The following is a 27,452-nucleotide window of genomic DNA, read 5'->3' as shown; positions in this document are numbered from 1 at the left end:
ATCCGTTGCGACGGCTTTAGTTTCCGTGAAAAGAAAGCGAGCGGTTGCCAATTGTCACCTGAGCGTTGCTGCAAAGCAGCACCAATCGTTGCCTGGCTGGCGTCGACGAAGAAGGCCAGGGAAGCTTCAGGGTCCGGGTGAGCTAGAATGGTAGCCCGGGCGAGACCGGTTTTGCATTCTTGGAAGCTGTGAAGAAGTTCCTGAGTCCAGGTGATTGGCGTGGAACTCTTGACTGAAGGACCTTGCAGGAGCGCGTTGAGTGGTGTCTGGGCTGAAGCTGCGTGTGGGATGTGGGGCCTGTAAAAGTTGAGCATACCCAGGAAACGACGGAGCATACCCAGGAAACGACAGTCTCGAATGGTTAACAGATAGAAGGGAATTTTAGAAGGCCAGAAAAATTAAATTATAAAACTTTCCGGCACGGAGAATCGAACCCGGGCCGCCCGCTTGGGAGGCGACCGCGCTACCGCTGGGCTATCTGGACTGTTGGAAGGAAGCGATGACGGAGCGTCCTTTAACTTGCCTCCGGGCAAGCGGTGTGGCGGCGAGGCAGGAGGTGCGGCCGCCACAAACTGAACAAATGAGTTTTCTTCCTTCGGAGAAGTGCGTATCCTAGTGTCGTCTGCTGTGCAGTGTCTCCTCAACCAGGTGTTCACATGGGGTTCCACATTCCACTCATTTACACTAGATCCATGCTGTTTTATGAACATAAAGCTTGAAACATGCCTGTTTAAACGTCTAGATCGCAAATCAGTCATTACCTGGTTCATGAGACTAAATCAGCTGTGCAATCAGCAAATTTCTGGGACGAAAATTTCGTGCATTTTGACGTATCTGCCACCGTTAGCCACAAAATGCCTAATTTGAGTCCGCATCCGCGAAAAGAATATTCCAACTCCCACGCAGCGTTGCGGATACAAGAGCGATCCCGTCCACTCCCCGCTCACTTCTCCTACTCCCATGCCTCGAAATATAGACAAATTCATCCCACACATGCTGCTAGGAGGGCGTTAATTTTTGATATTATAAATCGGAAGATGGTGGAAGGTAAAAAAGGATGCGTAATGAGACGACTTGTCCCTTATTTGGCGCCTCGTCGGCGTTAAAAAAATCGATGTTACCAACTTTTGGAGAAGTGATGAAATATTTTTAGATCCGAGAACGCAGGCAAAGAGCCTATAAATGAGGCAAAATGAATAGGGAATGACCATAAAATATTATGTTTTTAGAATTTTGAGATTCCCCCCCTAAATTGCATTTGAGCGAGGGTCAGGGGTTCACCTAGAGGTCTAAAACTTTTCAGGCCTTATTTTTGATCGGTCCCTCAACTTTTTTTCATTGGGCCAGACAGATTTGAAAATAATCGATTTTTCCGATCCGCCCCAATGTGAGGGTCATATCGAACGGAAACCAGACACACACACGCCCTCGTTCCGATGCGCTCTCATGCGAGAGGCACCTTCAAGAGAGAGATAACCGGCAAAAATAGCACTCTTAACACGCACGCACGAGCAGGAGTTATTTCTTACGATCCTCAAACGCAATTCACGTTAAGTACATAAAGACAGCTATTGAACGACAAAATCAATGGAAAAACTATGGAATAATCTTCACTATTGGCCATAAAAATACTATCGAGTAAGATATGGGTTGAAAGTTTTTAGTATTTCACGTTTTTAAAGCAGTAGATATAACAAATGACTTTGGACGCAGTCTCGTGCATGGGAGCAAATTTAGACCCACTCTGAGATTCGATTTAGGAGAAGATGGCTTCGTGGTATAACTGGTAGCATATCTGACCAGCTAGGAAGCGATTTGGGTTCGAGTCCCGGATTTACCAAATCGTGTTTTCATGTCGAATTTTACCCTTTGCGTGGTTTTGAATAGGGTGGTTTCCTATTATTTTTTATTGCCTAAATCGAAAGATTATTACTCCTGGAGTGCGTATTTCACGCTTTCAGGTTTTTAAATGACGATATCTATTTTTCGCGATTAAATAAAAAGTGAAAATTTTCAAGCGCGCGAAAACGCGACGGGTAAGTATGAATGCCGGGAAATCTCTCCGTGTGACGTATTTCTCGTTCCCGCTGCCGCCCTGTGAGGTGACCTTGAGGGAGGCTTGAGCGCTGATACGACGCAGGCTGCTAGCGGGTAGCTGAGTACCCTGCTGGCTGGTAGCGCTTGGCTTGCATAGGGATTATTAATGCCCTATGAAACGAAGGAAAATTTCCGACCTTGGGTAATTATAATAGATGATCATTAAGAGATGTTTCCCTGAGCTCTGCGCCTCATGCAAGCATTGGTAATCTCAGACGATGTATAACTCCTATCTACTCGTATAGAAACTAGGTCCCTGTGACGTCACGTGGAGTAGCATAGCGTGGGCGCCAATCTGGCCTTTTTCAAATGCGGTTAAAAATGGACCATTTTCATTCGTCTATACCGGTATTTCTAAAACGAAATAATTTGTGTATTATGAATGCACTAATGGTGGGTAACGAATCGCAATCAATGCCTTTCGTTTTCTTTGATGAAGGAAAATACCCTATTTCTTTATTTTTTGAGTTTCTTTAATCACGTGAATAGCGTTTTATTAAATGATTAAAGAAACCCGGAAGTTCCGCTAGACTTTTTTTCTTTCATAGAATCGAATCCGTTAAGAGAACGCTAATGTATAATAAAACTAGTGGGTATTGCAGAGGCCACACGATACCTTAATATTAGTACATTTTCTTGCGAAGGTCTAGAAAAACGGGGAATAGGGTAGTTTCCTTTATAAAAAAACGAAAGGCATTGATTGCGATTCGTTACTAACATTAGTGTATTCATTATATACATATTATTTGGTTTTAGAAATCCCAGTAAAGACGAATGGCAATGGTCAATTTTAACCTCATTTGAAAAAGGCCAGATTGGCGCCCATGCGATGCCCCTCCACGTGACGTTACAGGGACATAGTTACTATACTAGTAGATAGGAGTTTTACATCGTCTGAGATTACCAATGCATGCATGAGGCACAGAGCTCAGGGAAACATCTCTTAATAATCACCTATTAAAACTGTCTATAGTCGGAAAGTTTCCTTCGTTTGATAGAGTATTTATTATCAATCCTTATCTAAGCCAAGCGCTACCTGCTAGCAGGGTACTCTGCTACCTGCAAGCAGCCTCCGTCGTATCAGCGCTCAAACCCTTGCCCTGAGGTCACCTCACACGGCGGCAGCGGGAACTGGAATGACGTCACACGGGGTTTTCCCAGCATTCATACTTAGCCGTCGCGTTTTCACGCGCTTGAAAATATTCACTTTTCATTTAATCGTAAAAAATAGACGTCGTCATTTAATAATCTAAAAGTGTGAAATTCGTACTCCAGGAGTATTAATCTTTCGAATAGGCAATAAATAAAATAACAGGAAACCACCTTACTATTATATTTAAGGAAATAATTAACTTTTAGGTATTCATGGGAACTGCGGTAGTCATCTCGTGATCTTATGTTGGTTTACTGCGCCGTGACATTGAGTCCCATCCGTCAAATATAGCGTTAGACTGACGCCTTCAGGAATAAAAGTACGATTCTAAATATCTGGAATGTATAAAAATGAATCTCATGAAATCTATATTCTTCCAACTAATCGATGAAACGAAGGTCCATTAATGGTTTCTTAGGTTAAAATGGTTTTCTCAAAGGTTAAAATTTAGAACAACAAGGACATCTGCTGAGCTAATTCGCAAGCTGTGTTTTGAGCGTGTGTGTGAATTTTGTATTTTTATTATATAATATGAATGTGGCCACTGCCGTAAGAGAAATCTTCGAAAACCTGTGTAACTGAGGAAATTTGTTCTTGAGAGAAAATTCGCAGTAAGTAATGCGATGGCGAGAGAGTCCGAGTTTGTCTCTTCTTTTGTCGGATTTCTTTTTCTTTCCCCATTTTCCGGACCTTTTACTCCTTGTATCTCATTGCTTGCATTGTACACTTAAATTATCAACCCATCCAATGTGATAATTTCGGAGACATTTGCGCCGGTCGTACAATAAGCCTCAGGAACAGGGAAGAAAAATAATTTTCGGCAGATTTTTTATATATTCTCCCTCCGTTAAGCCATTTCTTCAAGTTGGGAAATAAAACGGCACTTGGGATTGAATCTGGAGAATACGATGAATTTTGTTATAAGCGGAACTACAACTAAAAAATAAGTAGTATAACTCGTAGTCCTTTTAATTTAAAGTGGGGTCGGAAATATTTCGACCTGTGATTACATCCCTTACGGGCGACGTGTCGTTTATTATTCTGGGCGTTACAAATGGGGAGTGGCTAGCTCTTAGTGGAAGCCGCGATACTCACAGGGGAGTCTGTTGCGGGCCCCCGATGGTGGATGATGGCGGGCCCTCGCCGTCCTCTGGTATGGCCTTGGGGGCAGTGGTCCCTCCGTGCGGGGGCGGGGAGGCCAGGGCCTGCGCTATCTTGGGGTTGTATATCTTGGGGTCGCTCACCATCCTCACGAAGAAGGAGCGCTTGAAGGCCAGGGTCTCCCGACGCCGCCGCTCCGCCTCGGCGGCCGCCGCGGCCGCTGCCTCTGCCGCCGCGCGCTCGGCTTCCTCCGCTTCCAGGCGACCGGGCTGATGCATGCGGAAGAAAGAGACTCGAATCATTGGCATCGCCGAAACGTAGGTCGGTCAAACAAATTTTTGAATAATTTTTACGTCCTGGCTTTGCATTTTCACAGACAAGAATTGAGGGCGACGAAGGAGAAATGTATTCATCTCCATTTCCTTCAGTGGAAATGAAATACAAATTTGACTTATCATTGATTTATCGAAAGTAGTCAACTGGACAAATGGGAACTTGTGACTATTTTCTATCTAAACAATGGAAAAGTTTGAGTTGATGGCATAATAAAAGCGAGTGAAATTGAAAAATAGCTAAAGAGACCAATCAAGACCTCTTCCGTCATTTTTCGTAATTAATCCAGAGAATGGCTTCTTTTACCTCTGCCTCGTAAGTCTCCAGCAGTTCCGTGGCCATCTCCGTGATCACCTTCCAAGCGAAATCTGTGCGGAAAGAAGAGGAGACATAATTGTTATTAGATGGAAGGCATGACGACGTTTGATAGCATTCACGTGCATAATTTCATGGGCGGCAGAGCCTCTCCACTCTCTGGAAATTCCCGAGTACATTTCTAGGGGAAATGAAGCTGCATTTTCTCTACTCTTTGTCACGTGAGTGTTGAAACCGTTCTGGGCGTACCGAATACAGTGGATGAAATGGATTGAGTGACCAACTTATTCAATTAGCCATGCGCAAATGCCACATATTCGGCTCGCATACAATTGATAATATGCCTATCGCCTATCCCCACTAACCTTCGTGCTGAATTTCCGAGTTAGACGCGAGCCTCACTCCGCGATTCAATCCGAAAGTTGGTTTCCCTCTCTCCACACTAAGTCACGGGGGTGGGTGTTGGTTTTCGCAGTTTAACTGATCGGAGCGGGTTCTTCGTCGTGCTTTGGTGGTTTTGGTGGTATGTGTTCACCCAGACTATGAACCCGGGACCCCTCGGACGGCAGCCATGCACTCTGGACTCGTGAATCTCGCTAAAAATTAGTTTTCTCGAAAATTTAAAATGAATTTAGTTGGAGACTTGGAGTGTGCTATTTTTCGGGTGATTCATAAAAATTGTGTATTTTTCAATTTATGGGGTCCTTCACTAGGTCCCAATTTCAAAGTTCATCGAAAGATTTTTGCTGATTTCTGGCAAAGACAAGCTTGGAAGAGGGAAATATCTTTCTCATTCTGCTATTCTCTTTTAATTTTTAAGTCATATAACTCGAGTGCGGTTGCCTAATTGTCGAGGGATTGAAAAATGGAAATACATGGATCTTTTTATTTAAAGTTTTTTTTAATATTATGTAAAATGAATGTTTCTGAAGACACGTAATAGATATTGCAATAATATATCACTAAAATCAGTTTATCAATTGTTCTAGACTGTCATCGCATCTAGAGAGAAGAAGAAATGATGTTAACCCACCGATGGCTAGTCTAGGAGATACCTAGACAAGGATAAAAAACTCCAGAACCTGAGTCGATGTTGAGTCCTCCCCCTTACTCTGTGGTTTGCATCTCAAACTTGAGTTGACCTTGGGTGAGTGTTCCTATTTTAGACATTAACTTGCACTCAACTGACTTGCCATGAAGTTATTTTTGTGAAATGTACAGTTATATCTAAACTATTTTCATTGAGTGCCTCCTACTCATCAGAAAACTAGAATTACTGGAGTGCAATGCTTTACTTGAAGAATTTTCACGACAGACATATCATTTCTCAAGTTTGAGTCGATGGCGATTGACAACTTCAAACTTAGACGCTCAATTCGAGTTGGCACTAGCCATGAGGTCTCGTTGTACCAACGTGGGGTCTAAGTAGAGTTTGAGTTGGGATCAAGACTTGAGTAACGCCTTATTCCGGCCCTAATCTCGGCCTTCGGCGATTTAACGCTATTATCCTGTTAATTATTGGCGAAGGCTATCGAGAAACCCGTTTACAATGTATCTTTTTCCTACCAACGTTGATTGTTGATGATCTTTTTCATTTTAGCCAATTAGTGGCTTAACATATTTTGAAACGATAAGAATATCCTTGCCTTTCCTAATTTAATTATTGTAAAATTTCACTGCGACCAAGGAATTTAGGGTTGATTATAGGGCCCGGGTTAGTGGGGGGCGAATGACGTCAATGCATAGGTCCCAAAACAACTCGAGCGTCTCTATATCAATGTAGTATTGTGTCGAAAACAATTAGAAAATGTTAGACTATTGCTGTGAATTTGAATGCATGTGTGAATGCTTATTACTCTTTAGAATAACCTATAAGAGCAAAGAAAAGGAACTATACCTATCATGCTTGAAATTCATCAAATGTATCAGTGAAATTTTGATCATTCCCTGGGGAGTTAGATTTGGTAAGCTTCAGATGCTTCAAAGCGCATTCAGGGGTGATGCTTTGGAAGAAAAAATTATATTAAGGCATTTTATTTAGCTTAAAAATGCTTATTTTAACTGCTTTTTCCTTTTTCTGCCGACATCGCCTATTTAAGGGCCTCAAAGAGCAAAACATTTTCAGCGTCACCTTCTCTTTAGTGCGGAGCTTGTCTCTTATTTCAGTTTCTTTTTAATGTATCAACGTTGAAATTATGTAATTAAACATGCATTAAGAAATATCACCCGAAGAATTATTATATCAAGAGCAGGAAAACAATAATGGTAATTTTACGTGATGCGTACATAAGATGTTTACAATTGCCAAAAACTTGCTTTTGAAGGTACCACTCATTATTTGTGTGTTTAAGAGATTCTGCCCGAAGTCGGTCTTCCTTCACAGCCAATTGATGTTGTGTGGAGCATGACTACATATTTCAATAAACTGTGTTGGTAAAATTCTTGAAAAAGATGAGGTACGCGACAGGAGTAATGAGCGTTTCCGATACATGTGAGAGGGCGTCTTTTTCACACACTTAATGCTACACTTCTGTAACCGATTTCGCTTTATTTTATACTACCTGTCAACTCTGTGTATAAGAAAAGAAGGCCATCACGGTGCATAAGTAGGTTTTCTAAGGGCAGCAGAACATCTGGATGAAGGAGAAGCAAATTGCATTCTTGAATCAAAAGCTGCAGAAAAGTGGAATGGTGGGTGGCATAACATGGTGGAACTCCTTCATGATGCACAAAGGGTAAGAAAAAAAAAGACTTTGCTGTTCCACAAAATAAAATATATATTTGGCTGCCAGATGATGACTATACGCCGTATCGAAACCGGTCGCAAATATTTATTTTATTTTGTGGAACAGCAAAGTCTTTTTTTTCTTACCCTTTGTACATCCAAAGTTGCAGAGTTAAATCTCGATGCCGATGTAGATTCTACGCTTATCAGATGCAATTTTGTTTGTCTATCATCAATCATGCCATCTCTGGAGGTTTGAGAACTTCTCCTAGCAGCGGCTACAAAGAAAATCTGAACTGTGAAGAGTGGCCTTTTTAAAATATATCAAGTGATTTGGGAAAATCCATTACTAAAGAATTTAAGACATTATAAAGAGAAACTCTGCATGGTAATACATTGGTTAAGTTAAGGACATTTTATGAGGAAACTACATAGCACTAATACTAAAGAAGAGTCAATAAGAACCGTAATTGTTGCTGGTAGATATTACCGAAATATTTTAGTTTTTTCTTCTATGTGGTAAGTTCCTTTCGGAAAATGCTGCGTTGGTAACATTTTCTTACTCGACGTTTTGACTCCTCCTCTTGGGAGTGTTATCAAGAGAAAGGAAACCGTTCTCGTCCCGAGCTTATATAGGTTTCGTTAACCCATTGTTGACCCGATTTGCATTTTCACAGAAGGCGATAGCCGTCGGTGATTAAGCCTGAATCACACGATCATTTTTTTTCGTCGCGAAAGTGATCAATATCGCGATCACTGCGCAAAATGATCTGCGCGAAATGTTTTTCGTGATCGCGATCGTGATGAGGATTCCCATCGCTATTTTTCATCACTCGTCCGGTCGCTTTTTCCGTCGCTAAAACCGTCCCTAAAATCCCATATTAGCCAATCGGAACGCATGGCCGTATGGTCAAGGCCATATATGTTAAAGGTTCTGACAACCATTGTTGGGCCCTCTGCTGACAACGGTGTTCTCCGACGCCATTTTGATTCCTCAATCTATTTGTTTATTCCTTTGCGACAGGTTGATACTGGTGTTCTCGAGTATTTCGTGTCTTCCGGAAACGTTTTATCTGGTCGCTTTACTCCGTCCTGAAATCTTACAAGCATTACAAACGTTCAGATCAAATTAATTTTCATATTTCATCTAAATAGTGATCGAAATCCGCACATTGCAAGGCAACTATTTCGTTGACTGCGAAATCATGCCTTGCTGTAGTGCTGTTGGATGTAATAATCGATCGGAAAAGGGATTTAGGTTATTTCGGTTTCCTGCAGATCCCGAGCGGAAGAAAATTTGGATTGCTAAGATTCGCCGCGATGCTTAGAAGCCCACGCCGTACAGCATGGTATGCGAGGTAAGTGTTCACTAAACTTTTCTTTGAATGAGACAGTATTCTATTGTTAGTGATAGTACGTAAATGATCACAGTTTTATGCTAAGCGAATTCGGAATTATATTGATGTTTCACGCTGATTGCAAACTGCTCATGAACGAATGCCCGAGAACGTTTTTCACAAGGAAAACGTTGAATAAAAAGATAATGTGCTGATGTTATTTATGCATCATGTGTTATTTTGATTTGTAATCAGATTAGAAGATTAAAATTTACGATTCCTTTCTTTTTGATAGGCTCACTTCGGTTCTCATCACCTTGAAAATAAGAGAGCTGATGGTCGTAAACTCCTTAAAACATTTGCCATCCCAGAGATTTTCGCTCACCGACCCGCGAAAGCTCCTCGAAAGCCACCAAAAAAAGAGATGTTTCTTCCCTATTTATTGGTGAGTATAAATGCTATTTTATCTGGTATATATAGTATTGGTAAAAACGTATTTAAGATATCCACGAATAAAGTCTCTCTCTGTAACGAGCGATGGCATAATTCAGGGTCTAGATGGCTAATTTATTTCAATTATAATTGTAAACAAGGAACGGATGAAAGGTTGATTGTGTAGTCGATGACTGTGGACTTGAATAACTATGTTAGTGAAACCTGCGATGAAAATATTTATGAGATTTGGTTATAAAGGAATGTGGTGATATATGTCCACGCATTAGGCATCACTAAATTTTTTTTTAAAAAGTTTAGATCCCATTGTATTTTCCTTAGTGATCAGTCAATCGAAACCTGTGTTTTAAAAATCCAAGTGAAAAATATTGGCATCCAGGGACAAATTTCTTTATTTCATAAGCTATTATGCTAAGGATTCTAATATTTAACTCTTCAAACTTGGCGGATTGCACATAGAATAAACCATTGCAATTTATGAATCATCCATGGATATTTCAGATAATGAATCATCCCTGGACCCCAGCATGGATGAACCAATATTACCTACAGCTTCCATTGAAGCTAGTGCTCCAGCTTTGGCAGAAGAGACAGAGGAGGACGAGGATGAGAAAATTAAATGGCTGGAATCGAAAGCGTAATCGTTGCAAAGGAAGGTGAGGACTTTGGAGCAGCAATTGGAGAGGACAACTAAAGCCCTAAATGACTTCCTCAACCCCGACCAAATACTAGCGCTGGGTATGAAAGCAACGAAGGGGCACAAGTGGTCAAACATCAATGTAAAAAGTGCACTACAGCTGAGATTTGCGTACGGTGTCAAAGGCTATAATTGCATTTTAAAGCTAAATTACCCCTTGCCCAGTGATAAAACTCTGAGCAGAAGGCTCGAGGGTTTTCAGTTTTATCCTGGAGTCCAAGATAAGATTTTTGAATTCCTTCGAATTATGGTGGACTTCATGAATGAGAAGGAGAGAATGTGTGTTCTGTTAATGGATGAAATGGCCATTGAGGAAAGAGTGGAGCTTGACAGGAGCTCTAAAACCTTGTTTGGTTACCGGACACCGCCTCCTTCTGAGGCAGTGGCTACGCATTGCCTTGGTTTTTATGTTGGCTGGGGTTTCTACACGGTGGAAACAAGCAGTGGCTACCACTACACAGGCAATTCATTCAATAGCGATGATGTAAAGGGTATTATTATTAATTTAATTGAAAAGTGCTTCGATATTGGCTTGTTGGTAACTTGTGCTACTTGTGACATGGGAAGTTGTAATCGGGCTGTATGGAGGGAGTTCGGAGTTACTTGTGGGAAGTATTCAGTAACTTCAAATACTTTTCCTCATCCAATTAACACTGGCTCAAAGGTGTATTTCATGGTAGATGTTTGTCATATAATTAAGAATTCGCGCAACCACCTTCTTGATGGCAAATTTATTTATGTTAATGAAGATGATGTAAGGTATAATGGTTTACCTAGTAGTAGAGTTTCATTAGATCCTGTGAGGAAACCTGTAGAATTGCAGGCGAGCAGGGAACTGAAAATAGTTCCCAAATTGAACGAGGGCCATGTGGAAGTAGGGCAATACCAAAAAATGAGGGTGCGCACTGCAAGAGAACTGATGAGCCATGATGTTGCTGCTGGAATTAGGTACTGTGTGGTGCACTTAGGTTGGAATAATGAATTTCTCACCACCGCTTGGTTTTTTGAGCAATTCGATAGGTGGTTTGAGTTAATGTGCTCAAGGAACACTGTAATGGCTCTCAGTAAACTTAGACTGGATGTATATGAGACAAGTGTTCAATTTTTGAAATACTTTGTGGGAGTAAGTGAAAGGATGAGTGTTGGGGATGGCAAAAGGAAGCCTGTCCAGACTGGAATTAAATTGACTACAGAGACTGTGCAGCAAATACAACATTATCGATTAAATGATTGTTCATTTCATTATGTTTTAACGTCAAGGTTTTGCCAGGACTCGCTAGAGAATTTATTCTCCTGTGTGCGGGTTAAAAACCCAATTCCATCCCCTGTTCAATTAAAAAATTCCATCAAAATTATAAGGATTGGTCAATTTATGCTTGTCCCCTTCAAGGGGAATTGTGATCCCGATGAGGGAGCTCAATTGGCAGACTTCCTCAATGTTTCTGGACCAAGGGTAGAGGAGGTCCAAGAGGAGGAGACATCGACTAATTTTGAGGCCACTTGTACTCCTTTGGGTGCAGTAGATCAGGGCTCCCTATACTATTTAAGTGGTTTCGTGGTGAAACAGGTTTGCGGGTTGGTACAGTGTGACACCTGTATCAATATGTTATGTGGGGATGGGAGTGATGCAAAAAGGTAATCGAACGTGACTGCCTCGTATTTGAAGTGCCTTATCTCAATCTGCGGAACTGCGCTTAAATTGATAGAAATAAATAACGTGCGTGTTCAATGCTGTTGGTTTTACTAAATATTTATTACCTTCAGCAGAGATTATTAGTAATACTTTTTTTCTGGATTAAATAAGGTTGAGGAAAACCATTTTTATTCGTGCATGTTATATTTTATAATTCATTTAATATATTATTATTTATATAGTATATATAGCACTATATGTTTATTTAGTACATTGGATTGTTTCAACTAAATTTTTCAATTTTGTTTAGCAATTATAGCCCGTCTTTAAAAATAGTGGAACATTTGCTTCCTTTTCAACTTTAATCAACGTCGTAGCATTCGTCGGACCATCACCGCTCCTTAATTTTCGCTCAGTTTTCTATGCGTTGAGGCCACAAATTGGAGATGAATTGCCTCATTTTCTAAATACGAATGCAGAGATTTTCAAAACATTTTGAAGTATCCTACACCGTTGTTACTTTCTTCAGAAGTACATTCACTGCTGAGAGACGATACATCAGTAATTAGGAGCAGGGGCGGACACAGGATTTCTTTCTGGGGAGGGGGGGAACAGGCAAGGCCGTATCCAGGATTTTGTTCTGGGGGGCTTAAGGATACCTCGTAATACGAATGAACCCAATGATAATGGGACCGTATTAAAAGTCTTGAGTATTTTTTAAGGGCGTATGACGCTATATATTTTCGTATTGTGGGTCCTATGACAACGAGCTGTGATATTGGAAATGAAGTGAAAAGCGACGGCAGGAGTGACCGTGTGATTCAGAAAAATGATCACTTGAGCGATTGCTTTTCGCGACGGGAAAAGTGATCTCGATAGTGATCACTTTCGCGACGAAAAAAATGATCGTGTGATTCAGGCTTTAGATTGGGCCAGGAACCCTCTCTGCATATGCGGCTGAGGTTATATCCATCCTCCCTATTGAAGCTGTTTGGCCATTTCGCTGTCTCGACGGATTCACATATCAGGCTTGGACAATAATCTTCCGTATTCGCCAATAATCGTGCATGGTTAAACGTTGTTTCATCCCCAGGGCTGGAGGTGTTATGTTCAGCGACCGCTGATGAGTCCCATTCATGAAGTTGCATCGCTCTTTCGTTCTCTCTAAGCCTTTGGGAGATAGATCACTTGCACTGTCCCACGCAGCTTTTTCCGCAGCAGCGGGGAACCTCATACACTACCATGGATTGAAGGGGAGGATGGCTATCCTTCGGAGAAGATAGAATATTTTCAATTTTCTTTACCGGGCAGAAGTGATTCTTGATATTGCCTTTTTGAAGAATTCTAACGATTCCATATGTGACTCCGGAGAAATAAGGGAGTTTAGCGTATGCCAATGCATTTTTCTCATTGTGGTCGTCATCTTGAAGCGGCTGTCTTCCTTTTATCGCTCTTTTTATGAAAGATACACTGCATTCATTACCTTTCAGAGCCCACATAAGGTGTCCCGGTTCACTTTGGATGTGTTCTGAAATACACAATGTTTAATTTTAATGATTCTTATTAGGGAAAACATACGCAACTAGAAATCCATTTAGGGCTAAATATGACGAACAGATTAAGTTTAAACTGCATTTCAATGCCAATTTTATCGCTTTGCGCATCTTTATGCTCATGTTCCGTCAGAGCCAATTTATTAAATTCCTACTTCAAGAGCGTGTTCACCGAGCCTTCTGAGAACTCATCCGAGACAATTGACAATCTCTGCCTACGAAAGATGCCACCTATTGACATTAGGGAGCACGGAATAGAAAATATATTGAATATCTTCAAATATGTCCAAATAAATCACCTGGTCCAGACGAAATCCCGTCTCACGTGTATAAAGAACTAGCCTCAGAAATTGCCCCATTCTTGCAGTTGTTATTCAGTAAATCCATCAAGTAACACGAAGTACCTAATGACTGGAAAAATGCTAACGTGACGCAAAATATTCAAAAGTATAGACGAGGAGCAGCCATGTAATTACAGACCGAAATCTTTAACGTCCATCGGATGCAAAGCCCTTGAAAATATCGTTGTCAGCTCAGTAATGAAACACCTAGGCGCGCAAAACTTGTTAATGAGAACTCAACATGGATTCAGGAAAAGCAGATCTTGCGAAACCCAGATAGGGCTTTTTGTCCACGATGTTTTAGTCTCCGGAGATGGCAATATTGCAATAGACGCAATTTTTCTTGATTTCATGAAGCATTTTATATAGTACCCAACGGAAAGTTAGCAATGAAACTGAAATCTCCTGAACTGAAACGGTGCAGTCTCCAACGAGGTTAGAGTCACTTCTGGTGTCCCTCAGGATAGTGTCATTGGCCCACTCCTATTCCTTCTTTATATAAAAGGCATTGGCGAAGTAGTACACAGTAAGCTATGATTATTCGCAGACGACGCTGTAGTTTACAGGGAAATACGTTCCAGTAAAAACAGGGATTAACTAACGAAGGACCTTGCTGCTATCCAAGAGTGATGCGATGCACGGCAGTTAAAATTAAATTTGAAAAAAATACGTCGTAATGAATTCCTGGATGAGGAATAACTCCCTACAACATAGCTATATAACTCGGGGCAACCAATTAAAGGCAGTTGAATCCGTGAGATATCTAGGAGTTAGACTCAATATTGATCTATCGTGGAATAAACATATTTGGGAATTAACCGCTCAAGCTAATCGTAAAATGGGTTTTGGTAAAATAATATTAATAATTGCGACCACAAAGTGAGAGAAATTAGCTACTTTTCCCTCGTTAGACCCCATTTAGAATATGTTTTCCGTGTTCGGGACCCTCATGAAATAGGCTTAATAACAGAGTTAGAACGAGTGCAAAGAAGAGGTGCCAGGTACGTGAAAAATCGTTACGATAGCTTTGATAGTGTAAGTGACGTGTTAGATAAACTCGGATGGGAATCTCTGTCAGACCGTAGATTGAAAAAAAAAAACTAATCCTTTTGGATAAATTCAAGAAATGTGTCTTTTCTAACGAAGTTAGCTATATATTACGAACGCCAACATACTACGGTAGATCACATCATGTAAATAAAATAAGATAGATAGACTGTAGAACAGACAGATTCAGAATGTCTTTTTTTTCCACGATCAATAAGAGATTATAATGGCAGCGATAGAACTCATAAATAGATTAGATGACTTGTAGTGTAGCCTACTTACTTATGTCAAACTTAATCCATGTTTCTTAATGTTAATATAATTTCTAATAGCTAATGGTAGTATAAATTGTTAGAATGCGTGACGTTTTTTTGTACTGTGTGGTGTGCATGTGGGAGTCCAATTGCATGCTGCATGCTGGTGATTGATCACCCCCTGCCAAACATCCTAGAGGTGGCTCGCAGGGTATTATATAGATGTTACACATACGAAGATCTTAAATTGTATGAATCGCTTACTGTCCCAGATTTTTTTTACTTTCGTGTCTACAAAATTTATTTTAATTTGTTAATTCTTCACATTGTTGCCCATTTTTCTTTCTGACCGTCGCATAAGAGCTCTCAATTTTGTACCTTAGTTTCACATGAACAATTTAATGGAGTTGAGGTGAAAGCGAAATTGATAGTGGTTTTTGGTTCGTTTTTTATGAAGAAGCAGTATAGCAACTGTGAGGGAGAACTTCAACGCTAGAGGTAAGAGAAGTTCTTGTCATGGGCGTACCCACCAAGGGGCAGGGGGGGGGGTCCCCCTAGAAGCAAAAATTGCTTAAGTCTTTAAGCCTTAAGCCAAATAAGTACTGAATTGAAACGGAAGTATTCAACAAATTTTCTTTAAACCCACGAATAATGATAAATATTATTATAAGATATATAACTAAAATAAAACTAGGAAATAATCTCATAAAATAATAAAGTGCTGTCATAATTTTCTAAAAATGTTGGTTTAATTCACCTTTTCCACGCTAAATGTCACAACTTGGCTTGCCCCCCCTTAGACAATCTTTTGCCCCCCTAGTTATAATCCTGGGTACGGCCTCGCTCCTTGTGGCAGCTGTGGAAGATGTTGGAATTGTGGAAAGTGATCATATCAATATACCATCATATGTGGGTAAAGCCTTGATTCAGAAATTCAAGAAAGTTATGTAAGAACCCCGGTTGGGAATTGTCCAGAAAATTGCAGACGTTATAAGAGGGACTTCGGTTGCTCCAGGACCAAAAATTACAGCAGAAGAGCTTGCATCATTTGAATATTGCCCTATCAGTTTTTGTTTGGTGAGAGGTAATTTCTATACGATGGAAGTGTCCTATCTTTCGGCATCAGTTTAGTGGAGAATGTTTATAAAAATATGTTTTTGCAAATTCTAATGTGACTAAAAATAAGTAAACCTTTTGTATTTTATGTTTCCTTAATGTATAAGATAATTTTATTTGCAATTTATCCCGTTTCCTCTCCATCAGTGTTACCGAAAAGTAATCACGTCTTTCTGCCCAAGCTATAACGTTCATGAAGTTAATGGTTTGAGGCGTTACTTTATGGACTTTATTCATAGTGAATGAAAATTAAACTATGTTTTTCCACATAAAATATTTATTAGATCACTGCCATGGTTTCGACACACTGCGTCATCCTCAGGCGAGGAGTACATGGATAGATCATCTTAAGTACCTGCTCGTATAAATCAGGAGTGGGGGGGAAACTGTAGAGGTGGGGGGAGGTTGGGAGGGTGGAAGGGGAGGGGTTGGGTCTTCCCCTGGTTGTAAAAGCCAAGAGGACGTGAGAGGATGAGGAGGAAGACAGGGTCGGTGCACCCAAGCTGACTAATTGCAGTGAAAGGTGGGCAAAGGAGTGAGAGGTAGGGGAGAGCGGGAAGAATACAATAGGACATTAACCGAGTACAAAATTTTCCATGTTTATGAGCATAAGTAGAGGTAAAGAGAAGGTCATTAACAATATCACTATTGGATTTTACAGATTTTAAAATTTCCACTTGCTCCGGAGAATTTAGCCTGGGGCCTTCACAATGCAAGATTTCCAAGGAAAAATCACTGGTGTGGGCTTTGTCTATCAGGTGTTTTAAAACAAGCTACGTGCTCTTTTAGTCTTTCTCTGTATTTCCAGCCAGTTTTTCCACTAGAAACTGCGGAACATTCGCACTCAAGTTTGGAAACACCATTTTTTTCCAGACTTGGGATGACGTCTTTGTATTTGGAGAAAAAACGGTTTTGTAACCCTTATAGATGGCTTTTTGTTTAATGACATTTAGATCTTTTTGAATATTTAGTAGCGACATAGGAATTGATAGTAGACGGTGGAGCATTGCTTGGAAAGCAGACAGTTTTTGAAAGTAATGATGCCTGGAGCAGTCCTTCCTGAATTTTTTAAATTTAATTTTCCCATTTTCATGAATTTCGCCCCTCGAGCAGTTCTAAGTTTCAACTTGAATTCCGCGCCAAAACCACATTTCTCGGGCGACGCCTTGTTGATGGCGTGTGAACCTCATGATAATTGCAGTGGCTGCATAAGGAGCGTATTGTAGTCGACGTTATTTCCAATATAAATAAATAGTATATGAAACGGAGGGTTTTAAATGAGTGGCAGGAAACCTTATGCATACTGTTGTGTGTCGGATGTGAATTTACCTCTCGTTAAACACCAGAAAAATATTTTTTGCTGTGATCATTCTGCTTCAATTAATTTTGGATTTAATGATTATTTCTGGTGCATTTACAGCATATTTGCCCCGGTTTTCACTCTTTATTTTTATCTTGTGCATTGAAAGCCAACCACTGCAACGGAAAGAGTCTTCGACTCTAACCTAATGTAATGTCAAATAGTTCAAAGTAATGCATAATATTCTCAAATTTGTATTCCAGGAAATACAATGGTATCGTTTTATTCGCAAAAAGCAGAAATAAGCACATTGGACACCAGGAGGTACCTACCGCCATGTTGACAAATATAAGAACAAATAGTAAAAAATAAACGCGAATAACTTTTCAAATCTTACAACAACATGGAGAAACCGCAGGCAAGTGCACGCCGAATGAATACTAGCACATAGTTTGAACTATGATTAATCGAAACAGAATAAGTGTCAAATAATAAAATTTAATGTGTGACTCCGTTCGCCAGACTTCGAACTGTACGTTAACGACAACGCCAGGATTTTATCCACCATTTTTTTCCTAATTTCAAAAAGCTGCATTACCATTGATAAAAATACAATAGCAATGACATTGACATTACGATTGTAAAATAACTATAAATAAGTAATAAAACTAGCTGATAAAAAGTTATGAGAAACAGCCCCGAACCCTCAACCTTCACTACCTCAGCTCAAAGCATTGGCCGCTATAGGCCACCGCGTTCACACAAAAGGAACTACATAATAAGAATTATAATAACTAAGGGAGAAAACCGGAGCAAGTATGCAGTAACTTTACACTAAATAATTATTACATCCTCCATAAATAGGAGCGGAATAATCAATTTTCAGTTACAAAATAATTTATCCGTTAGAGGTCATATATATTCACTCACAAGTGGAATGTTTGCGGAGCGCAGGAAAAAAACTACGGAAGGAGTAGAGGATACTATATACTACATATTTATAAATTTCCTTGAGAAGCAGAAGTGGTGCCACAAAATTTACCCTAAACTTTTGAAAGTGACTGTACTTGTAACTCTGGTGTAAATATAAGTGTACCGATGGATACTTCCATGTAAATATCCCCATCTCTGAGTTACTCTTTCATTTTGATAACACTTGTTAACCATTATTTATTGTACGAAACTGACTAGAAGAATTACAAGGAACATAGGGTGACCAAAGCGAGGCCTCTGATTAAAAAATGCCGTTCCAAATAAATTTGAATGCTAATCCTGAAAGAAACGGAGAAAGCCCCGAATTTCCTCCCTTCAGAGGGAAAGAAAACAGCTGGTAGGGGAAAAATATTTATTGTGATGATTTGTTCTTTTATTTTATAATTTACACCCGGAAACTAATAAGCAGTAATAAGTTAAAGACTTTCGATGGTATGTCCACAAATTAAAGCATCCACGATAATTGCCGTGATTACTTTCTCACTCAAAACTGTAAACATTTCATCTTAAAAAAGTTTCATTTCAATTAGATGAATCGTTTTGAGGCAAAAAATGTTCTGTCTCTCTGTCAATAATGTCAGTAGATTTCGGGAATCAGCCAGAACAAAATTGACGTTTTCCTTCTCCATGGCGATAAACTTTTGGCCACTATTTCCACGAACTCAATGTGTTTACGGCTTCTTCTAGCGTTACTCACGCGGCATTCATGAGGTTCACGCGGCGTCAGCCAATAGAAATACGTTTCGTGTCGTGGGCGTGGCTAAAGCTCCTAATGGACTTTTAAAGCTACCTATTTCGGTTCAAAATCGAATTTGAGCTCTGAAAATTGGCAGGTGTGTCTTTCATTCAAATGTTTTTGGTTTAAAATAACGAAAACAAATTTTTAATTTTGAGTATTCCCTTCTAAAGGACCCCTTTGCGCCGATTATAATTGAAAATCATACAACCTTATAGGCCAAATCTAGAGACATGATGGCCTGATGAAGACAATCGTCGAGGGACAAGTGGAAGGCAAGAACGGAAAAAGAAGACCTCGAACAAAATATATGGAACAAGTAAAGAAGGATGTGAAAGAGAAGAAATACGTAGGTGTGAAAAGATCAGCTGAGAGGAGAATAGAGTGGAGAGCTGCGTCAAACCAATCCTAGGATTATTGATGATAGAACCTATCGAATTTATTTCTCTTCAGTTCTTAGCTTCACGAGTTCACAGTTATTGAGTGTAAAAGCATCGCTCTTGCGTTCATCGCCGCGCAACGGACATTTTTGAAAACCGGCCAAATGTGTGAGTTGGACTTCCTATGTAGTGATGGCATAAACGACTCTTTTTGTGTAGCTGCCTCACCGCTCACAGCACACTCCAGAGAGCCGCTCGCATAGTGCGACTCAGCAAAGCGGTTCTGGGTTGAGGGGAGGGGGAAGAGGGGAGTGGAAGAAAGGGGAAGGTGGTGAGGGGAGGATTTTGGAGCGAAAATTTAAAATGCAACATTTCCTAGATCTCAATTTGAAAAATTGATTTCAAATCAATCACGTGTTGCATAGTCACAATGTATAAAGGCCGTTTTACACGGTAAACGGAATTACGCAATCTGACGTACATGCGAAGGCGCAATCAAAATTGCGTCGTGTAAAGCGGTGAATTGCTAGAATACATGCGAGAATGCGTGGATGCGAGACGGCTAAATAGCCCCTGTTCTAATTTCGTTCATGCATTCGCGCAATTCCGCGCCATTTTAGAAATTAATGCAGCTCTAACCTGCGCAATTCCGTGCCCCGTGTAAAACGGACTTAACAGGTGATATAACTGAGGAACCATTTCTGCCGATACGTTATATCTTTCATGGAAGACGGAAAATGTATTCCGTCTCCTGTGCTTAGAGATGACGGCAATTCAAACAATTCCGTCGTAAAAAAATATTCTCTTCGAAACTACATGACCATGTTAACAAATCATAATTAATTTCATCTATTAATCTTAGTTGTTCATGTAAGAACAAATTTTCATTTTTTTCTCGTATTACTTTCATAAATTTTGCCGTTGCCGAAACCTTTTACATGAGCATCTTCCACCATTTTTCTTTCACGATGCATGAAACATGCAGGAGAGAGAATAACGATAAGGGTCATGTGAGATTCTTTAGAGAAATACGCAGAAAATGAATCAGGAGAATCTTTCAAGCGTCGTGAAAAAATGAACTGTTGGCGACCAGCAAAAAGTCCCATGTGCTTCCTTTGACCCGCAAAGCGTGCGATGAGCCTGAAACGGAAAATGTTTGCGGAAGAAGTCGCATGGAGTCCGACTTCCACCGCTCACGACTCCAACACGCACAGAGTGCGCTGAAGGAGTCATGGGCGCCGAGAATCGTGACTTTGCCTCACACAATTCCAGCGCACATTGTGCGCGATGGGAGTCGTGTGCGTATGGTGCCAACTTCTACCTCTCACACGCGACTCTTTCCGCACAGTGTGTGTGCGGAGGGAGTCGCGTGTGGTCTGTGGCTCAGGGGAGGGAATTGCGACTCACCAAATAAGACACTCTCACCTGACAGCTCTATCTGCTGAGTCGCACATTTGAACTGATTCACTCGCACAGTGCCCGTCACTATTCCTATGTGAAATCATGTAGGGATTTGCTCTTTCCTTGAGCTGGTGATCGTCGTGTGTGTGGTCGGTCGTCATCGAGCGGCAAGCGTAATCGAGATATTTTGTAAGATCGACTGACGAACGAGATCACAATCTTTGAGCCGTTCAGGACCGATGTCGTTCGTGTCGGTCATTAACAACCGATATATCTCGTCGCAGGGCTAGGTAAAATTCAGGCCGAGGAGTATTTGAAATTACAAATACATTTCAAATACCTACGGCCGGCAACTGGAACGTTCTGGGTTCGAGTCCCAGTTCGGCCACATTTTTACCCTCTGTTTTTGGCTTTTTCTATTCACCACAGCACCGTTGTCCACGCCCTTTTTCTATTACGTGTTCCTATCCCTATCTTTCCTTACCTCTTAATTTGTTTGTATATTTTTGAATACTCGTATTTGCAATATTGCCCAGCCCTGGATCGTCGACAATATCGATTGAATCGGTCCTTAGTAAGACGCGACCAAAGTCGATAATTCAGGATAGAGGTCAGTCTAGGTAGTTCTCGATGAAGAAAAAGTTTCCAGTCGCGAAAAGTCGTGATTTACGTACTAAGGGACCGACATTGATCGTGATTGAGATCAGTTGTACCGAAGATAGGCAGTGATTTACGATCGATCATTCATAGTTGGTATTTAAATGAATGATGAACTGTGATCGACACCAGCGAAACAACAGATTTGGACCATCACTAGCTGTGGTTGCTCCGGTTGGTGCGAATTCTTTATGCGCTGCTCAGTCCTTACGTGTCCAAACCATCAAATCAGATTAGCCGTGACACAAGCTGTATATGCCTAAACAAAGATTAGTGTCTTCTTAAACCTAAACAATTCTCCACGATCGATTTTCTTTCATAGGGATGAAGATTCAAAATCACCAGTTTCTTCGATCGTCTTTTCCGATATCTTCCACTGCTACCGTAACCTCAGCCTAGAAGAGTGCTGGAAAAAATTCCAAAGAGACGTCGCGTCGTCCGCCTTGGACGCGGAGTAAAACCTGATAATAATGTATTTTAAGGAGCACGCCGAGAGAGCTTGAAATCGTTCATTTTTCATGTAAGCCATTGTACTTTCGCGAGGCGAGGCCTCAATAGGGTGGTTTCCCATTATTTTTTTTCCTTAATCGAAAGATTATTACTCCTGGAGTACGCATTTCACGCCCTTAGATTTTTGAATGACGATATCTATTTTTCGCGATTAAATGAAAAGTGAAAATATGCAAGCGCGCGAAAACGCGACGTCTAAGTAGGAATGCTGGGAAAGGTCCGTGTGACGTATTTCTGGTTCCAGCTGTTGCCGTGAGAGATGACCTTGGAGCGACGCTTTGAGCGCTGATACGACGCAGGCTGCTAGCAGGTAGCAGAGTACCCTGCTAGCAGGTAGCGCTTGGCTTAAATAAGGATTATTAATACCCTACCAAACGAAGAAAACTTTCCGACCTTAGCCAGTTTTAATAGGTGATTATTAAGGCATGTTTCCCTGAAGTCTGTGTCCCATGCATGTATTGGTAATCCCAGACGATGTAAAACTCCTATCTACTCGTATAGAAACTAGGTCCTTGTGACGTCACATGGAGTGGAATCGCATGGGCGCCAATCTGGCCTTTTTCAAATGAGGATAAAATTAACCATTGCTATTCATCTAAACTGGGTTTTGTAAAACCAAATAATTTGTATATTATGAATACACTAATGGTGGGTAAAGAATCGCAATCAATGCATTTCGATGAAGGAAACTACCCTATTTCATTGCATTCGACGCCATGTCGAGAGGTGTCCATGCTCACCGTTCACCCTGCGCTGGCCTCCTCTGCCTCGCAACTCAAATATTAATTTCCAGCATTAATGGGGCGTCGAGGGCCTCAATTCGTGGCGGAGAGAGGGAGTGGCGGAGGAAGAGAGAGGGGGGGTAAATAATAAGTGGGAATTCCTGCGGTGGTCAGACGGAGGGCGTTGCCTTGAATGTGGTCGGTCGGTCGGATTCTCAGAATACGAAACTGGTAGCTTCCATGCTGGTTTTTTTATTTTAACCATTGAAGCTACCTAAAGCTCCCCTTTATTTTTGGTTGTTGAAAAAGTGTACATTTCAGTTGGAGTAATGAATTCATTCATTCAAAAACCAGTGGCGTAGCCAGGGGGAGGGTCCGAGGGGTCCGGACACCCCCCCCCTCCGAAATATAAAAACACAATTATTTACTTCAAAAGAAAACAAAAGATTGAAAAATCATGGATTTTCAAAACATATCTTTGATAAATGAAGTTTTTTCGATTATTAGAAGTGTTAAAATTAGTTTAAAACCCTATACTTACTAGTTGTAGGTACTCTGTTTTTCAAAAATTTTCCCCCCTGGTTTCCGACCCCCCTCCCCTCGAACGGAATTCCTGGCTTCGCCACTGGCAAAAACGTTTGTATCTGAAATGTATGCGAGTTGAATTTGAGGACTTTACCTACTCACAGCTTCTTATTGCATTTCAAGCACTTTATTTGGTACTCCTCAAAACTCCCGCGACATTTTCTAGGGAAAATGGAGTGAAATGTGATTGTGTGCGTTTCGTTTTTCGTGAAATCTCCTCGAGATTTCCAACGGTTTAATCCCTTGTGCATCGCGAAAAATGGACGACATTCCCCTCGTCACCAGGGAAAAGAGTCATTTCGACTCAATGTTTTTTTTTGATAATTATAACTCTTGTTCGATTACTTTGTTCACTCCATAGGCAGTTTAAGGAAAAAGAGAGATATGGTGTTTATAATGTGACAATGTATCACAGAAGATTGTAATTTTATAAATAGGATATTAAACTTGTTTTTAACAAAAGCGCTAAATTGGATTTCATTGAGACTTTTCACTCACGCCAAGCTCTCGGATGTACGTACCAAGTGACCTCATGCCATGACACTGTTCCCCCCTCCCGGAAAATATTTGGACACACCCGATAGGGTGCGCCGATGAAACTAATTTTCTAATTTCAATGCTGTAATAGAGCTGAAAAACTGCGAATTGTGTCGACAAAAAAATTATCAAAATCGAATGACAGCAACCGATTTTCATTTTTTTTGTTTATACAATTGGTAAATTTTCCGCGCTGTTACAACTTCTAAATAAGAAAATAAGTTTTTTCGGGCCACCCTTACACCCCTCCAGCCCTACAGCCCTCACAATGAAACTCTGACCTCCACGCCATTGTCATTCAACAGCGACCATCCAAATCAAGTACCTATCCAGGCAAGTGATTTGATTGGAAATGTGAGGAGCCAATGAAAATATGCGCGCCGTACAGTGGGCGGAAATCGGAAAAGGCCGGACTAAATTACAAAATGGCTTTTTGTGAGTTATAAACTTGAAACTTCAAAGGTATACACAAAATTGAATGGGATTTATGGATATGCACTTCACTTGATATAGATCCCATCCGTTACAGAGATACAGAAGCTTAAACGAGACTCTTTTACCTTCTTTACTCCAGATGGGGTCAGATTTGGGGAGTAAAGAAGGTATAAAAGTTTAAGCTGGTGTCTTTCTGATAGGTCTTTTTGTATGAGTCCCAGCAAAACAACTCCCTTTTTCGAGGTTTGAACGCTTTTAAAAGAAGCATGGTCTTCGATCGTATTCAAAGAAAACGAAATGGATTTCAATGAAACGTGCACTTACCTCGGCTGAAAATACTCCACTGTCTTCACCAGAGACTATTTGAGAATCGGTTTCTTGAAGCAAAACATAAAAACGGTGAATGCTGAGCGTTAAAACCCATGCAGTTCCAATAACCTTACCGCGTCGCGGCTAATCCAACTCCCGACGCGCGCAAACCCATTTGAAACTCTACCGAAATGTTAAACTTTGTCGAAAAACAGTATCCGCCATTTTGTAACTGCATGGAAAGAATTTATCGATGATATTCTTTAAGATTACGGAAAATTAAAAGAAAAAATACCATGGCAATTGATAATGTGGATTTTTATTCCGCAAGAATCCATATATAACTTAACTATCTACCTCATTTGGAAGTTTTTTTAAGAGAAAATTGAAGACGGGCGTTTTTATGGAAATTTGCTCACGTTTGAGCTTCTGTATCTCAATAACGGGTGGGATTTATGTCAAATGAAGTACATATCCATAAATTCCATTCATTTTTTAGTATGCCTGCGACGTTTCAAGCTTATAACTCACAAAAAGCTTTTTGTAATTTAGTCCGGCTTTTTCCGATTTCCGTCCACTGTGCGACGGCTCGGACAGAAGTTGAGACCGCTTGGATTGCCATTAAAATTATTGTAACTTCATGTTTTATAGTAAACTGAACTTTCTTTGTCATAATTGATGCCAAAAGGTAGCATTACAGATAAGGAGCCTCTTCAACTTCAGTGCCTAAACCAAAATGGCGGTCATTAAAGCTGGCCGCAACTGTTCGCTAAATTGCTTCGTATCGGAACTCCTAATGGTCCGATTTCTATTTTATTTACTTCATTCTAACGGTGAAACATTTAACCTTTTCCCTACTGTAAACGTATATATACATGTGGACGTTTCCTGACCCGGAAGACGACGGGCGTATATATACGTGTGAGAATTTCCCAGCCAGGACATCGAAAGCCTATATATATATATATACGTTTTCTAGCTCCCCCCCCCCCCTTTTAGGACGGTCGTGGGTTTACGACGTCTTTGTCTCGGGACCCAACGCTTCGGGGTTTAGGATTAACCCTCGGAATCCGGGAGCAGGTACCCGGACCCTTCGTCTTTTATAACCCCTCTCAGCGGTACGGGACAGCGGTCATTCAATTGTTTATACAGTCAAATTTCGAAATAAATATTTGTTCATTTCTCAAGAAATATACACTAAGAATTGAATTATTTGTCTTTTGAGCAGCGTTTACAATTTTTAAACGAAATTCTACGACAAATATTAACTTATATCTCGTGTTATGTATAAACATCAACATGGAAATTGTTGCTGCGTTAAATGCGTTAATAATGGCCTTAGAACTTCGTTTAAAATTTGACAATGCTCAGATAAAAATGAGGAATTCAATTCAAAGTCTGCAATTTACGTGCAAGCAACAATTATCCATTTGCTAAATACATATAAGCAATGCATAAGTTGACCGCGAACCAATGCCGCAGGTATGGTCGTAAACCCGGAAAGGAGGGAGCACAACTACTCACTGAGTCCGAGATAATGCGAAGTCCCTGCGTGGAGGGGTCGAAAAAGGTTCAGCGAGACCCTTCTTAACGAACTGCCCTCCAAGTACAGCAGTCATGCTAAGACGAAAACTCCGCCGCGCCGTCTCGAAAGGGTTAAACTCCGGGAAATGCATCTGAAATCCTTTTCAGTTCCGAATAGTCAAGTAATTTTAAAATGTCTCTTTTTTTGACCTGAGTTTCATTGATAAATATAAAACATTTACTGATCATTTACAGTCTGTATATTGCTCCACGAATAAGGATGACGCTCATAGTTAACGTTCACTCTATGCCTGAACCATTTTTTTTAAATATGGACAGCAGTAATCGAATTAATACCGCAAAATAAGAGCATTTAGGGAACAAGTTTCAAAAGGCAAAAAATTACTAAACTCTCTAGCAAATTGACTGCCTGTAAAAAATCGTATAGAGTAAAACCATGTGCTTCGATCTTTGCATCATTCCGAAACAAAGTTATCATGATTGTATATTGCTTAGTTACTTATTTTTATTGCACGTATTTTTAATTAGGTATTAGACACTTCATTCGCATTTTTAAATTGAAATTGAGAAAACAAATGTGAACTGAACTGTACAATATACTCACGCATTCCCTTTTCACTGCGTTTAAAGATATGTTTGTGGACATCTAGTCAACTTTCATCACATTTTGTGTATTTATCACACTTACAACTTGCACGAAATGAATAAGAGCACCTTCCATCGTCTTATTTGGCATCTTGAGGAACTGCACCGTACCAGTTCTCTACAGGCGACCACAATGAAGGAAAGGGTAGCGTAAACTGTCGTCCGTGATCCCAGGCAACCATGGTCCGTCACAGCCCCTGTGCTCCTGCTCCTGGGATTTTCTCCTCAGGGTGCGCGCACAGCACCAAACTTGACCATTGCACCCGAACTGCATGACAAGGGCTTTCAATTATTGCGAAGAAAATTGAAATGGTGTCTTGTGGAGTGAAGATGCGACTGTAGTGGATACTTGCGGCCATCTTTACTTGCCGCCATATGGGGTTCGTACACGGAATTTTACCTCAGGGCATCAATTATTCTGATCTGGGAAAGTGGCTCTTTCCTGGAAACAAATCAGCATTGTAGCCATCCGAGCCATAAAAGCAGCTTCTGATTATGCCGAGCCATAAAAGCAGCTTCAAAAAATTATGAAAGGCTATCCT

The 27,452-nt window shown here is 40.6% G+C and overlaps 1 protein-coding gene across 1 annotated transcript in view; it reads right to left on the bottom strand.

Annotated features, from left to right (window-relative positions):
* Nucleotides 1-27,452, bottom strand: part of LOC124159574 (aromatic-L-amino-acid decarboxylase) — a 153,330-nt gene that overhangs the window by 26,009 nt on the left and 99,869 nt on the right. Inside the window, exons 9-10 of the mRNA XM_046535471.1 lie at nt 4,991-5,052; nt 4,346-4,620 (exon numbers count right to left, since the gene is read on the bottom strand). Of these exons, the coding sequence (XP_046391427.1) occupies nt 4,346-4,620; nt 4,991-5,052 (337 nt within the window). The remainder of the gene's footprint in view (nt 1-4,345; nt 4,621-4,990; nt 5,053-27,452) is intronic.

Source organism: Ischnura elegans, chromosome 5 (assembly GCF_921293095.1).
Source record: "Ischnura elegans chromosome 5, ioIscEleg1.1, whole genome shotgun sequence".
In the NCBI taxonomy this organism is placed as follows: domain Eukaryota; kingdom Metazoa; phylum Arthropoda; class Insecta; order Odonata; family Coenagrionidae; genus Ischnura; species Ischnura elegans.
This window is presented reverse-complemented; position numbering and strand designations above follow the sequence as displayed.